Source organism: Mastigoproctus giganteus, chromosome 10 (genome assembly GCF_048544385.1).
Source record: "Mastigoproctus giganteus isolate SK-2022 chromosome 10, ASM4854438v1, whole genome shotgun sequence".
Taxonomy (NCBI): Eukaryota; Metazoa; Arthropoda; class Arachnida; order Uropygi; family Thelyphonidae; genus Mastigoproctus; species Mastigoproctus giganteus.
The window spans coordinates 172847987-172862531 of NC_143584.1; the positions used below are offsets into that span (position 1 = coordinate 172847987).

At 33.8% G+C, this 14545-nt stretch overlaps 2 protein-coding genes across 2 annotated transcripts; one reads left to right on the top strand and one right to left on the bottom strand.

Annotated features, from left to right (window-relative positions):
- Window positions 1-2169: 2169 nt before the first annotated feature.
- On the top strand, window positions 2170-6351 carry LOC150079495 (uncharacterized). The gene is made up of 5 exons (XM_090383449.1): window positions 2170-2277; window positions 3206-3432; window positions 3622-3793; window positions 5684-5809; window positions 5912-6351. Exons 1-5 carry the CDS (start codon window positions 2193-2195, stop codon window positions 6313-6315), a joined length of 1014 nt encoding a protein of 337 aa, XP_090239575.1. The 5' UTR covers window positions 2170-2192; the 3' UTR covers window positions 6316-6351.
- Window positions 6352-6819: 468 nt separating this feature from the next.
- On the bottom strand, window positions 6820-11107 carry LOC150079496 (uncharacterized). Its single transcript, XM_090384003.1, has 5 exons — window positions 10888-11107; window positions 9491-9723; window positions 8943-9114; window positions 7784-7912; window positions 6820-7664 (listed from the first exon to the last, which is right to left on the bottom strand). The coding sequence occupies exons 1-5, from the start codon at window positions 10982-10984 to the stop codon at window positions 6991-6993; spliced, it is 1305 nt and encodes a 434-aa protein (XP_090240129.1). The 5' UTR covers window positions 10985-11107; the 3' UTR covers window positions 6820-6990.
- Between the last annotated feature and the right edge of the window lie 3438 nt (window positions 11108-14545).

Sequence of the window (14545 nt, forward strand, 5' to 3'; positions counted from 1 at the left end):
ACCGACACCATTCCGATCTCAATATTATTAACGCAAAACTTCCCTTCAACCTCTCACCGGCTTGGAACCTCTCGCAGCTAAAGTTCCCACGTGTCAAAAAGAGCATCACGAGAGTATAGACCAACTTTAAATACAACACGCGCTCACTTCTCTTCCATTTGCCAACTGATGACGGTTCATTTAACGAAAGTCTCTCGCAACGACTATTGGCACCACCGGTCCTCTCTTTTCTTTCATTCGCGTCCTTCAACCTTTTAATGACAACCAAGGATTGGAGATCTGCACTTCTACTTCCTTGCGCTCATTTTAAAATTTGTTTAAAAATATTTTTACCCCATTCTCTGCCTTAGTTCTTTTTAATGCTTCTTCCAAACTAAATTCAGCCACCATTTACCAATAAATTTATTGCAGATTTATACAAGGTGAGTACCGTTTTTTAGGCATTTGCCATTCAATTTTTTTAGTCAGTTTGTCACGGTATTATAAGACTACTATAATTTCACTAATAATAATAATAATAATAATAATAATAATAATAATAAAACTCTACACCAAAACAAAATGCACTCAAGACGATTTTGAAAAAAAAATTCAAGAAAAGCGCATTTTAGAAATGATAAAAATTTTGCGCACACTCTTTGAAGATCGTGCGCAAAATCTTAGAAGATTGTGCGCGAGATGGTGTTTATATTAGTTTCACAATAACATAAACTTTTTAATAGTTCGCATAGATATATGAACTGTATTACTATAATTTATATTACACTGCCATCTATTGGTCCTTTTTTGTACTTCCGTGTTTGTATTTTTATTAAAAAAAAAAAAATATATATATATACAGTATATTATCCAGACTATAAAAGAACTTGGAACTAAGCTATTTAATTCTTATAATATCTCATGTAGAAAATCTTTCCAATTAATATTTAATAAATATATTTTAGAAAATATTTCTAATTAATATTTAAGAAATATATTCGAATCACAAGTAAGAACTGTCATATCTTACCGTCAAATTATCTTTACAGTCATTAATTGTAAAATTGATCTTCCTTATAGTTACAACCACCCCATAAACGTTAACGGGTTCCAGCAGGTAAGAACAATTTCGATTTCCTCGATATGTATTCGTTCTTTCGGGTCTCAAAATTCCCACAGAGTTAATTCCACTTGGCCAAACATAAAATATCTTCGGAAAAGTCCAGTAATTACAATCATGATCTAAGTAAGCTAAAAATAAAAAAGGAGAAAAAAATACTGAAAGATAATAATGATAATAAATTAAAAATCGCGTGCGTGAAGAAAAAGGAGGTAATATTTCGGAACATACCTTCCCTCTAGCGTCGAAATAAATTATTAATACTTACTTGTGTTGTAAAACAGGCAACTACATGTGCTGTATAGAGACGTAAATAAAACCAAGAGTAATACGCTCCCACGAAACATTAAGTGGGTGGATATATCCCCCAATGGGACTTGTAATATCGAATGCTTGCAGTTAACACCGTCTGAACTTTATGCTTTCCTCCTATTGTCTTATAATATGTCACATCGAGAAGTTTTTATTAACTTTGTTTAGTAACTCGATAAATCATGATCATAAGAGAGACAATAGCACGTAATCAGACTTTTGATTACACGCACGTGATTTGCACGAAGCGTGTTATTCAATTCTAAGCTGTTGTTTGGCCATCTTAACAAAACCCTTAGTAGTATGTACTTATATAAACCACCTGTGTTTTGTCTAATGAAATTTTATATCCTGTACATTATGCGCATTATTGACTGTTATATTGTACATACAAATACCTGTATTGTGTAATTATATTAGTTATTATATAATTAAGAATAAATAAATAAATATATAAGCAAATATACCTAATTATAAGTGACCAGTTTATCTTTAAAATTTAAATACGAGCGTCTTAAAGCTGTGAAATAAATAAGACAAAAAATTGATGGTTAATATCGCGCGTGTGTCTACGATATTTTTTTTCATTTTGTAGAATTTCTCATCACATGTTTACGTTTTGCGTCTACTACATTTGTCACGTGACTGCGTACACAGCTGTCTTTTAGCGTAGCATTTCCTTCAGCAGTGTATTTTGTCATCAGAAGGGACTTATGACTTCCATCTTATGTTTAAACAGTCGAAATTCTCCCGCAGTCCTATTTTTGCAGCTTTTCTGATTATGTCTGACCTTTCGTGGTATTCTACATTTTCAGCCATTTTAGTTTTTACGTTTTATGATGGGTATCAATGCGAGTACTGGACAAGTAAGTCATTATGACGTTGTGTTTCTTAACCGAAACTTATTTTTATTGTTTATATATGAACTGCTTTGTATCCTTATGCCCTAGGTATACTCTTAATAAATTGAGAGAATTAAAAAAATATATTTGACCTTTAGATAGCATTCTTAAAAATCGAACATATAATATATTTTCAAAAATGATTATAATATCCTTTATAATTTTTATAAATAAATGTATAGATTTTTATTTCTTGTTTATTTATACATTTATTTATTTTTAAAATTGCTTGGTATACTTTTATTTTATTTTTAATAAATTGATTTCCATTGCGAACGGTTTATAAATATTAAATTAAAAATTAAACTATATTTAAATTTTATTTTTAACGTTTATAATTTAATATTTCTCTCTCTGGCCCACTTTTGGAATCTGATTGTAGTTCTGTAATTTTCTTTTGAAAAAAATTAATATAATTTAATTTTTTAAAAAAATGTTAAATAGTTAGCTCAATTGAAGTCCCAATTCTAGTAATTAAAATAGCTCCAGTAATAATGTGGCAAACAGCCGCTAGATGGAGGCAGGAACATTTGGCTTTGAAATGCAAGTTTTGGACTCATAATTTCGATTATGAGTCCAAAATTATGATCAAAATAAAGCAGTTAATTTTTTTTATTGTATAACAGTGTTTTCAATTAATTTGTTATCTTTAATAAGATATATCAAACATTAGATCTTTAAAAAGAGACTTTATGTTAATCATATTACTAAGTTTGGTAGAAATTTTATTCGGAATGGGACATAAAGACTTTTCTTTCCCAAAACCTTCAGGGGTAGATTGATTTATCCTCTGACTTCCTTCTTTTGTGTACGTCCTTTCTGCTGCTTCTAGTCTACTGTTCCCTAGAAAATTTTATGCACATTGCTTTTTGTTTTGATTAATTTCTTTCAGTCTATCTGGAAACCAGTTGTGTTGGTATCCAACTGAAACCTATAATCTACGGTCTTACTTCAACTGGATGGAACTCTGTTGGGATGATTAGACCACGTTCTGAAGACACGTTCTCAGGCAACAAAAACTGTACTGTTATTCTTCAACCACCAACCAGTTATGGAATTACAGTTGCTGTCAGAAAAGTCGACTTGAATAACGAAGGAATGTGTCTGAATAACATAACGGTAAAAATGCATGCTGTGTTCCTCTATTTATGATTTCTAAATTTCGACAGTTCAACTACATTTAATATTTGTATTTTCAGTTTTAAAATCTATCTCGTTAAATAGATGCTGTAGACGACTATATATATATAGTATCTATACTACCATGTCGAGCTAATTATGCAATTATCTTTTCTTTTTTTTTCGCAGATAATAACCTCCTGGTATTCTAGGAAAACTCTTTGTAAAAATTACTACTCGCCCGAAGAAACTAAAATATATTCTACCACTACCGGACCCATCACTTTAATCTATTCCACTGAACCACAACAACGAAAAAATACCGGGGGATTTGAGTTGATATTCACAGTATTTTCAATAAGTAAGTCATTTCTTAATAGATCTATATTTGTTAGACTGAGTCACTTTGTAAAATTTACTAAAGTGATGCAGCTAATAAGTGAGAAGAGCTGAGAATTTTGTTGGCAACGATTCCTTGTTTCCAGAGGGTGATTTCTACCTCTATATACAACATGCATCCCTCATCCATCTTGTTATCCACTACTCCAGATTCAAAATTTTATTGAGGTGTTTCTATGGTTTGTATTATTTGTATAAGAAAATAAACGCAACTTTTATAATGGAAGATACGAATACAGGTACAAGTATAAGCTCAAAGTGGACTCGACCAATTTTTACGTATACAGCTGATCAAACAGCGTGCAGTTTCGAAATAGCTTCGCACTGTCAACTTCCTGTAATTACCAAAAAATCTATGAGGTTGATGTGTATTCACTCCGAAATAGTTGTGACAGAAAGATGAATTTTTTTTGTTTGATACCTTGAACCTTGAAATCTTTTTAGCAACCATACAAATTTTGGTTTAGATCTGAAAATTGTTTTTTCTTTTCTTTGCAGCACTGAATGAAGTGCCACAATGGATAAAGTGGAATACAAATCAGTGATTCTGCTCCTCTTTCAGCAAGGGAAAACACCCAAAACAATCCACGAAGAACTGGTTACTTTTTATGGAGAACACTGCCCATGTAAGGTGTTGTTACACATTGGGATAAACAATTCAAATGTGGAAGGACCTCAGTGCATGATGAAGAAATCCTAGAATGCCCAACAAAATTCCAGGTCGCCCAACAACAGAAGAGACCGTTGCAAAAATTCAGGCATTAATCCTCAAATATTGCCGCATTTGCGTCAAAGAACTAACTGAAGAGCTCCAAATGAGTGTAGAGTCTATGGAGAACATCATCCCTCAACAGTTGTATATGAGTAAAGTGTCTGTTAGTTGAGTTCCCAGACTTCTGACCTCTTACCAGAAGAAGGAAAGGGCACAATGTTCTCATGAAATGTTGTCGATGTGTCAGGAAATACTGAAATACTGCCGTGTCCTCCTAGAGCTTTCACTCTCGGATTTCTTTTCTTCCTTTTTCTTGCCCCTGAAGCCCTTTCTTCGCGGAAAAAGCTTTGCTGTTGATGATGGGGTGATTTCTGCTATCAAATCGTGGTTTGAAGGATAGTCAGAGGATTTCTACAACTGGCCTGCGGAAGTATATTAAGAGGTGGCAAAATTTTTCCTTGTGGCTATGTTGAAAAAGTGTAATAAGCGGTGTTTGATTCAACCTTGTATCATAACTACTTCTGGATGAATACAAATCTTTTTTGAACCACCTCCCCTCGTAAGTGACTGGAAAGTCATCAAAGTAAGTGAAATTAAGTTACCTTCGTGGATAGTTGAGGCTGACTTCTTGGGGAAATTCAAAAATCAAAGAAAACCAAAGATAGTTACCCAACTCAGCAGGAAAACGCACATGTTGTTTATTTTCTTTTGTATTTTTATTTCTACTTTTGTTTTTAATTTTTATTATTTACTTTTATACATTTTTAGTTTTGTTTTGTTTTTTTTCTTTGGTAATGAAGCGAAGAGCGTGTGGCTTCCTTGCCCTTTTTAGATAATACCAATCATGCGTTTGGTTACAGAAGTTTTGTATGCCAGTTTGAATTCATCATATATGTAATTAATGACTGCTTCAGTTTATATCTTTAAGGAGTCGCAGCAAACACCTGAGCTCTTTCTGAATCGAAATGGACACTTATTAGAGAAGCTTCTCATAATTCTGGTCTGAGGTTGATGTGTGGAACAGTTAGTGAAGCAGATAATGAAGTTACTTAAGACAATAAACATTTTATGTCTGTATTTATTATTTTGTTTTCGTTCCCTCGGTCTGCCCTATTATTGTCTGATTTCTGCTTATTCCAGATCATGACTGTGATTCTGGAGATCGTTTTAAATGCTCTAATTTAAAGTGTATCTGGAACAAGCTTAAGTGCGATGGACATAATAACTGTGGTGATAGATCTGACGAGTCCGGTAATGATGTATGCAGTAAGTAGTAATGTGATATTATTTTGCATTTTTAATCTCCTGGAAAAACTATAATTTACTCTTAGATATGTATTTCAAAAGATGAAAATATCTGTTTTACAGAAACATCGATCCGGAGTATCCTCGGGATATCCAGTGGTATTGGAGTGCTGGTAATAGCACTAATTGTATTGGTAATTTTATTGGCAAAGCGTAATAAAAGAAATGACGCAAGACCACCGAGAGGGTGGCGTCCAAGACGACGTAACGAAAGCAGACAGACCAGGACTATCGCAAAGCCAAATACGGCTCCGCCAACTACTGCTCCTCCAACTACTCCGCCTGCGACTGCTCATACGGATGTGCATGCGTCTTTGAGCAGCCCAACGAATTTCAATACTCCACAAACAAATTTCAATGCTCCGCCAACGAATTTCAATGCTCCACCAACGAATTTCAATGCTCCGCCAACTAACTTCAATGTTCCACCAATGGATGGTAAACTTCCGCCTCCTTATGAAAGATAACTGAAAAGAGTTGGCTATTTTGATATGAAAAGCTTTTATTACCATCATAGATACTTTCAAGAATTATGACGCTTACTTGCAAGTTAAGGAACTAAAAAACAACGTTTAATATTGCTAAACGGTTACAGGAAAACTTAACTTTTGTTCTTTTCCGCATTTATGATGCACCATTTGAAAGTGCAGTGCAGCCAACTAGTCCAAAAAAAAGCAAGAAAATAATTGGAAATAAGTTTGGTGAATGGAATGTACTCCGTTTTAAATACGATGATGAAGAACGAAACGTTATTGAAACTGCTTGTTGTACTTTGCTAATAAAACAAATAAATAAAAAATACAAAATTTTGAGGTAGTGTGTTTTGAAATTATTCTACTTAAATAATCAACTTATTTAGAAATTTTTCAGCGTATTTTTATTTACAATAAAACCACTCCATTACATTCTCGATAAACACAGACAGTTCCATCTACAGTACAAAATATAAGAAGTGCAACAAAAGAAATTATTGGCTTAGAAATATTGACTAGTTTTTCATTGTAGTATTTACATCTTTGAGAAAGTGTCAGTACAGTTCAGTAGTCGACAGAACTGAGAAACACCATCGTTTGTCCACTAAAGGCTTCGTTCTAGAAAACGTATCACATATTTCTACTCTTCTTCGATGACCCGCATCGGGATTACTTTGAATATGGAGGGGGAGGTGGTGGATAAAGATCGGAAAAATTATTACCATTTGCTGGATTGTAGGCTGGTTGAGTTGTCGGAGGATGTCCACTAGCAACTGGATTGTAAGCTGGTTGAGTTGTTGGAGGATATCCGCTAGCAACTGGATTGTAGACTGGTTGAGCTGCAGGAGGATATTCACTAGCAACTGCTGACCCGTAGCCTGGTTGAATTACAGGTGGATATCCACTATCAGCTGCTGGTTTGTAAACTGGTTGAGTTACAGGAGGATAACCACTTGCAACTGCTGATTCGTAGGCTGGTTGAGTTGCAGGTGGATATCCGCTATCAACTGCTGGTTTGTAGACTGGTTGAGTTACAGGAGGATACCCACTTGCAACTGCTGACACGTAGCCTGGCTGAGTTACAGGTGGATATCCACTAGCAGCTGCTGATTTAAAGCCTGTTTGATTTATTGAAGTGAATCCAGAAGGAATAGGCTGCACAGTACTCACAGAACCGTATGTCACAGGTGAACATTGAATTGGATTTGTCACAAAGCCGGTTTGTACTATATGACCCCTCCTACGGCGCCTCCAACAAATTCCAACTATGATGATTATACCTATGACAAAAAGTACAGCAAAAGACAATCCAGCAATGAATCTTCCGGGATTTTGAGGATAACCTGTCGAAAAGAAACAAAAGAACAATAATTACTTTGATAGTTAGAACCAAAGTAAATTTATGCGAACTTCGATATTTGTCATATATAATCAGATTTATGATTTGATAATTACTACTTACTGCAGCCACCCCCACTGTCGTAGGATTCGTCAGAAAGATCTCCACAATTGTTGTGTCCATCGCATGTTAATCCCTTCCAGATACATTTACTGTTTCGGCATTGAAATTTGTCACTGGCACTGCAGTCAGCTGAAAAATAATATCAGATCTCAGATTCGATGCTATACATCAGAAATAAGGGTTTCAATCGCTGTTTTATCAGAGATTGAAGCCCACATAAAATGTATGCAAACAAGAAAAACAACACCAAAAACTTGTGAATACAAAATTCTTGAAATAAGAAGGACATGGCTTCCATATAAAAATGTATAAATGGGAATAAAATAAACTTGAAACTGAAAATGCGAATTCTTTTCAAAATAAAATGTTGATAATATTTAAATATTAAATAACCATATTCAAAAGAAGAAATAAAATTTAATTATAAACGTAATATAAACGTGAAGTTAAAATCAGGAAATATAAAATACTGAACCATGAACTAAATAGTAGTTGTGCAATGAAATGTTTCAATTTACAGAGAATAAATTTAAACTATGGAGAACTGATAACAAAAAATGAAGTTATAAGATCATTGGCCTATTGAATTTTTATAATCATTAATTAAAGCTGTTAAGTTTATAAAAGGTACCAAATTAAAATCATCGATGAGTCTACATATTCCTCATAATGGACCAAACCTACCATATTCTTTTTGTAAAATTCATTGTAAATAATCTGTGTTGTCGGGTGTCTTCGAAAGAAACATGTAAATGTATGGTCGGTAAAGTTACCTCTGCAGTTAGGGGATAGTGTAAAGTTGGGGGACAGTCAATTAGTTTGCTTCGATACTGCTATGATGCAACGTTTTTCTAATTTGTGATCCAACAAAGATTCCTTCTTTGAGTTTTTCATCACTTAATTTTGGATTTCCTTTAAGTAGTTAAAGCTATCTGTTTGGGAATCACAGCAGATGAATGGACTAGTCGGTCGAAGAATGCACGACATTGATGCCTCATAGCCTTAATGGCTTTTAAGCAAAAATAAAAAAGAAAAAACAATCAGTGGTGGTCCTAAGAACAAGTGAAGAACTTATAGGATGTAATCCCTGAATGCCAGTTGAAGAACACTGTTACAAGATCTGTAAAATAATGCGAAGTGAAAAAATGTTAAAACTTACTTTCGGAATATGCTGTATAAACTATCTTGAATCCAACCCGATACCTGGTCGTCCAGACACTTGATCGTGTGTAATAAATAAGCTTCATGTCACCGTTGGTAGAGAAAGAGGTCTTCTCATCGAACGAGTTCTCATAATCACAGAGAGTAAATGAAGATTCACCAACTATAATCTATAAATTAAGAAAAGTCGACTTTTTAAAATTTTAAAATAAAATTGGCATTTTTTCTGTATGCACTGCATAATATATAATAATACAATACAATATAGTTTAATTTTAAACAAAATAGAATTACAATAAAAAAAAGAAATTGTTAAAAACTTCAAGTTCTTTGTCAATAAACTAAAGGACCATTAAGTCTACAGTTGTAATTTTTTTTTTAATAAAAGAGATGTGGCATTTGAATCAAAAGGTTTATTCAGGTTTCAAACTCTCTGCAATACGATGGGACAACAAAAGTGTCCCGACATCAAGTTTGAAAACCACTATTTCAAAGAAGTAAATTAATTATGTGGTTCAAAAATGAAAACATAACTTGATATTTTACCGTTAAACTATCTGCGCATATTCCAGGGATGTAATCAAAGTCGATTTTTCTTATGGAAACTACAACTCCATAGCCCGCTGGGGGTTGTAGAATTACGGTGCAGTTCCTTCCAGACTGGTAGGCGTCCGTTCTTTGCGGTCTCATAATTCCTGCTGACATTCGTCCATTTGCAGATATCTTATATACAATTGGCGGGAGGTTTGATGATCCAGTACACCGGTCGTCAAGGTACACTAAAAGTTATTAAACCAAAATTGATTACTAACAGTCGAAAACCATCATTAAGGAGTAATTTTATGTGGCATAATTCATTTATTTTGACTGATTGGTCTATTTTTAATGATTTTGAGAATAGAAAAAACCGAAGAAAGAATTTAATTGAGAAATCTGTATTTAAAAAATAATTTGTAGAATTTTATTGCTGGAATTAAAATTCTATTTGAATTATATTTTATCGGTCCCTTTTTTTCATTTGAAGTTATAAGATTTAACTTATAACAATAATTTTATTTTAAACTTAGACGGAGAGTTTTGTTGTTGTCATGATATCATAATACAATTACCTTGTAAAAACAATTAAAATAGAATTTTAATATGAATTCTGGGTCACCATAATAAAACTAAAATAGTGATAGTTCGATCTATGTGACAGAAATCTTAATAACTAAAGCTATACAAATAACAGAAACATTTAGTAAAAATTATACGAAAATTGAAATCTTAAAGTTTTATTCTTAATGCAATTACCACACTTCAACATGGCCGCCATCATGACAAACCACTAAATCGTGGTTTGTCATTAACTAATCCAGTTTCTTTAAAATTTTTCATCCACCTACTCATCGGGTGCATCCTTTTTATAAAGAGTAATGAACTTTCTTCTCACAGCTGTTATTGAATTAAACTTTGCAAGACAAAGCACGCAGTTAACGTTTCCTTCAATTGCCCCCATTTACGGTCATTCAATATCTGCAAATAAAAGAGAAACCGATAAAATATAAATACAACAAAAGAAAAATCAGATTTACGTGGATGAAGTTATTATATAAAAAACTTTTAAGACTTGAACTTTCATATAATTTTTACTAAATGCTTCTATCGTTTGTATAACTTTAATTATTAAAATTTAAAACTGGTGCAGGACTTATAACAAACCTGGATTATTTTGAGAAAAGACCCCATCGCATAATACTTTAAAATTGGTAATATTCAAAGAAGTAATCTTAACTTTATAATAAAACTGTTAATAAAGTATCACTGTCAAACATTTAATGCAAATCCAAGAGGGCGCTACTACCACTACCAAACGCCAAGGAAGGAAAAGGCTTAATTATTAATCTATATTGTGTGTTGTGGCCTAACAGGGAGAAAATTGGAGCAATGAGAGCATGACTTACCTGTATCATAAGGTTCAAATCCATGTATAGTACGTAACATCAACAATAAAATACAACATCCAGAAATTAAATAAACCAATGCTTTGGATATTCCCATGTTTTTTGGCAGTTGTAATTTCAGAAACTGTACCGAACTGCTATTAGATTAATCGAGTTTATCCACAATCATTGAAAACGTTATATAAATAAATATCACGCGTGTAGTTTCTCTGATGGAGCTGAAGGAAGTGATGTGTTGCCAGAGGAAGGCAGCAACTTTCGCAAGCGTTCAGTGTACACGGGAATTTCTATTCTCGTGATGCAATCAAATGACGTTATTTCAAAGTACGGTATAATCTTTGAACCGAGACAGCACATACGTTTCAGAGTTCCTTTTAAAAGGGGGGAACAAAGCATTGAACATCCTGTTTACTACTGGCCAACTTTCTATAATGGCTAATCAGTGAGTCAATCAGTATACGCACAAACGAAGCAGTTGAAACAAAAAGGTCAGTAAAATATGTTATTGAATAATTAGAAAATTATTTAATACAACTTATACATTCTTAATTAACTTTCATTTCATTTTAATATATTATATAAATTACATTCATTGTCTAATAATAATTTTCTTTTAATGATTCGAAATAATTAATAAATCGCTTTTATATTTAATATTATTCCCGATAATTTTCAGGATTCCTCTAGCGGCATTTGTAGACTGATCACACATTTACAGTATAAAGATAAGGTGGAGTTTCAAAGGAAGGAAGGCACAAGTTTGTTTTTGTAAAACTTGCTCAACTAGGGTGCAGAATGTAGAGTGGATAAACGAGTTGATAAGATATGAAACTTTATTTCTTGGAAGTTGCGTTTGTCTCAGAAATTACTGCGTGAGGCTTTCCTTCACGTTTAGGCTAGCTACATATACTGTGTGGATCGTAATGAATCCGGGTGGTTCTGTAGTATCACTCAAATCTTGTTAGTAGTTTGTCTGTTCCCTAATTATAAGAAAATGATTTTTTCCTTTTTCCGTATAGTTAAGTTAACCAAACAAACTATTTTATTGATCTGATGGAAACATTTTCTATCACAAAAATACTCTTCATAATAAATAATTCTCAAGTTAAAGGGACCATGAAGTCGCCTTTTTTCTTGTATTGTTTTCAGTTTGCTTGTTTCTCTGGAAGTAAAACCCAGCTTTTGAGGTGTGGTGAGCTGAATGTTGACGCTGATCGAATCATTGTAAATCCTAAGAGATAGGAATAGTTCGTGAAGTCTCAGTTTGAGTACGCCTCATCATTTTTTTGTTGTGCAAAAGGTTTTAATTACCACACAATCTGCATCTGATATTCAGAACATACAGTGAAATCAGAATGGATTAGTATCTCTATTTTCCTTTCCGATCTATCCAAATGACAATTTTTTACATCCCGCCCAACTTTCTAGAACATATTTCTTGAAATGACCTTTACCAACTGATCCATTATCCAATGTGTTGTCAATATCGGCTCGTAATTTGCATCACTCTATAAAGAGGGACAATGAGTTCTCTGAAATGATGGTAAAATGTGCTGAACTGCAGAGACTTCTTTTATAAAAAAAGTCTTCGTATTTTTCCTGATAATGTAGCATTCCCGTGCTTGCTAAATTCTTATAGCATTTTTCCACAAGGCTCAGTTAGTCGATTTCACGCGATGGTCGAATGATAATTCCTCCTAAAAACTTTGGTTTTTCATCCAGAAAACAGCAAACCCACCGAAAAATACAAGCAAATACTGACACAATATATTGATACCACATAGCCTTAGTTTCTTTGGCGCTTAACATACACCTAACCTAACACCTAAACGTAAACATGATTTCTCCTACAACTGAAGTCAAACTGACAGGTATGTACTTCACCACTTCACTCTTAGAATCTCCTTTGTGCATCTTGTCGTGGTTTAAACTGTTATAATCTCCTTTCCTGAAATTAAAACCATGGTTTTCTTTAACAACTGCGAACTCTCTTCTTATCACCCAAATTAGAACTGCTTGATCATTTCCTGCTAATGATTCCTGTACTGTGAGCCACATCATGTCATTTGGTTTGTAAGTTTTGAATCATGTTTAGAATATTCTTTCTCCTTATACTTTCTCTAACATGCTGATACAAATAACAATCATCTAGTATTTAATAATGTATTTTAAAATATTGGCCACCATGGCGAGCTTCTTTCTCACTTTTTCTAATTAATTAGGTACTGTTGTTGTTGTAATAGGGTTTTAAGAACATCAGCGGCTAAGACCATATTTTTCCGTATATGCTGTACGTAAATTGCACGTATTCTGTGGTCGATTTTGTTTGCTGGATTAAAAATCCGAGTTCCGGGAAAGAAAAAAAAACACCATGCTGTCCCCGTTTGAGATCGACTAACTCATCCACGTTGTGAAAAAATTCCCATAAAAATTCCTCACGTCAGTAGCGGAACTCGAACACAGTTCTTTTCCACCCGTTGAAGGAAGGACGGCGATTCTACCAACTGTGCTACCCACAAGAGCTCAATATGAGCAAATTGAAATCATCCAAAATAGGAAACTTACACTTGCTCGCCAATTCCATCTGCATTTAGAGATTCGCTTAGTCCCCTTCACAATATTTTTGTCTGTAGATTGCTCCCACTCTCATTTTACCTTTGCATCCAACTTTGCTTTCACAACACACAGATTCTACGCTGGGATGCGTAGCTTCTGGATTTGCGAAAGCTCTTTTCGCGCTCAGAATGCTTTTGATAAGAAGTGTGACCCCACCATACCTTGTGTTTTCCGCTATGTTTCCTAAATACATCGTACATACCATAATGAAATCCATCATTCCTATACCTGGCTGGCACCATATTTTCTTTAGCCCTATTATGTTAGCATTTCTTGGAAGAATAATTACAAACCAGCACTGCTACGAACACACTGTATACAGAGTTTTGATAACAGATTACATCCTGAAAAGTGTCCTACTTTCAGGATCGATTCAGGACCTGAAAACAATGAAAAAAGTTCATATAAACACGTATATACGTAATTCTGAAGTTAAGCAGCTATACCTGTTTTAAATTTTAAAAAATGATGATGAAGTTTTCGATGGTTCAAGTTTAGTTCGTTGCCGATTTGGATCATTCTCCAGAGAGATATAATGTTGACTGCTAGTATGATAAATAATTCAAACAGTAAATTTACCGGAGTATCCTCGGGATATCCAGTGTTATTGGAGTGCTGGTAATAACACTAATTGTATTGGTAATTTTATTCGTAAAGCGTAATAAAAGAAATGAAGCAAGACCACAAAGAGGGTAGCTTCCAAGACGACGTAATGAAAGCAGACAGACCAGAACTATCACAAAGCCAAATACTGCTCCGCCAACTACTCCGCATGCGACTGCTCATACGGATGTACATGCGTCTTTGAGTAGCCCAACGAATTTCAATACTCCACCAACGAATTTCAATTCTCCGTCACCGAATTTCAATGCTCCGCCAACTAATTTCAATGCTCCACCAATGGATGGTAAACTTCCGCCTCCTTATGAAAAATAACTGAAATAAAAGTTCATATAATTGGCAATTTTGATATGAAAAGCTTTTATTACCATCATAGATACTTTCAAGAATTATGACGCTTACTTGCAAGTTAAGGAACTAA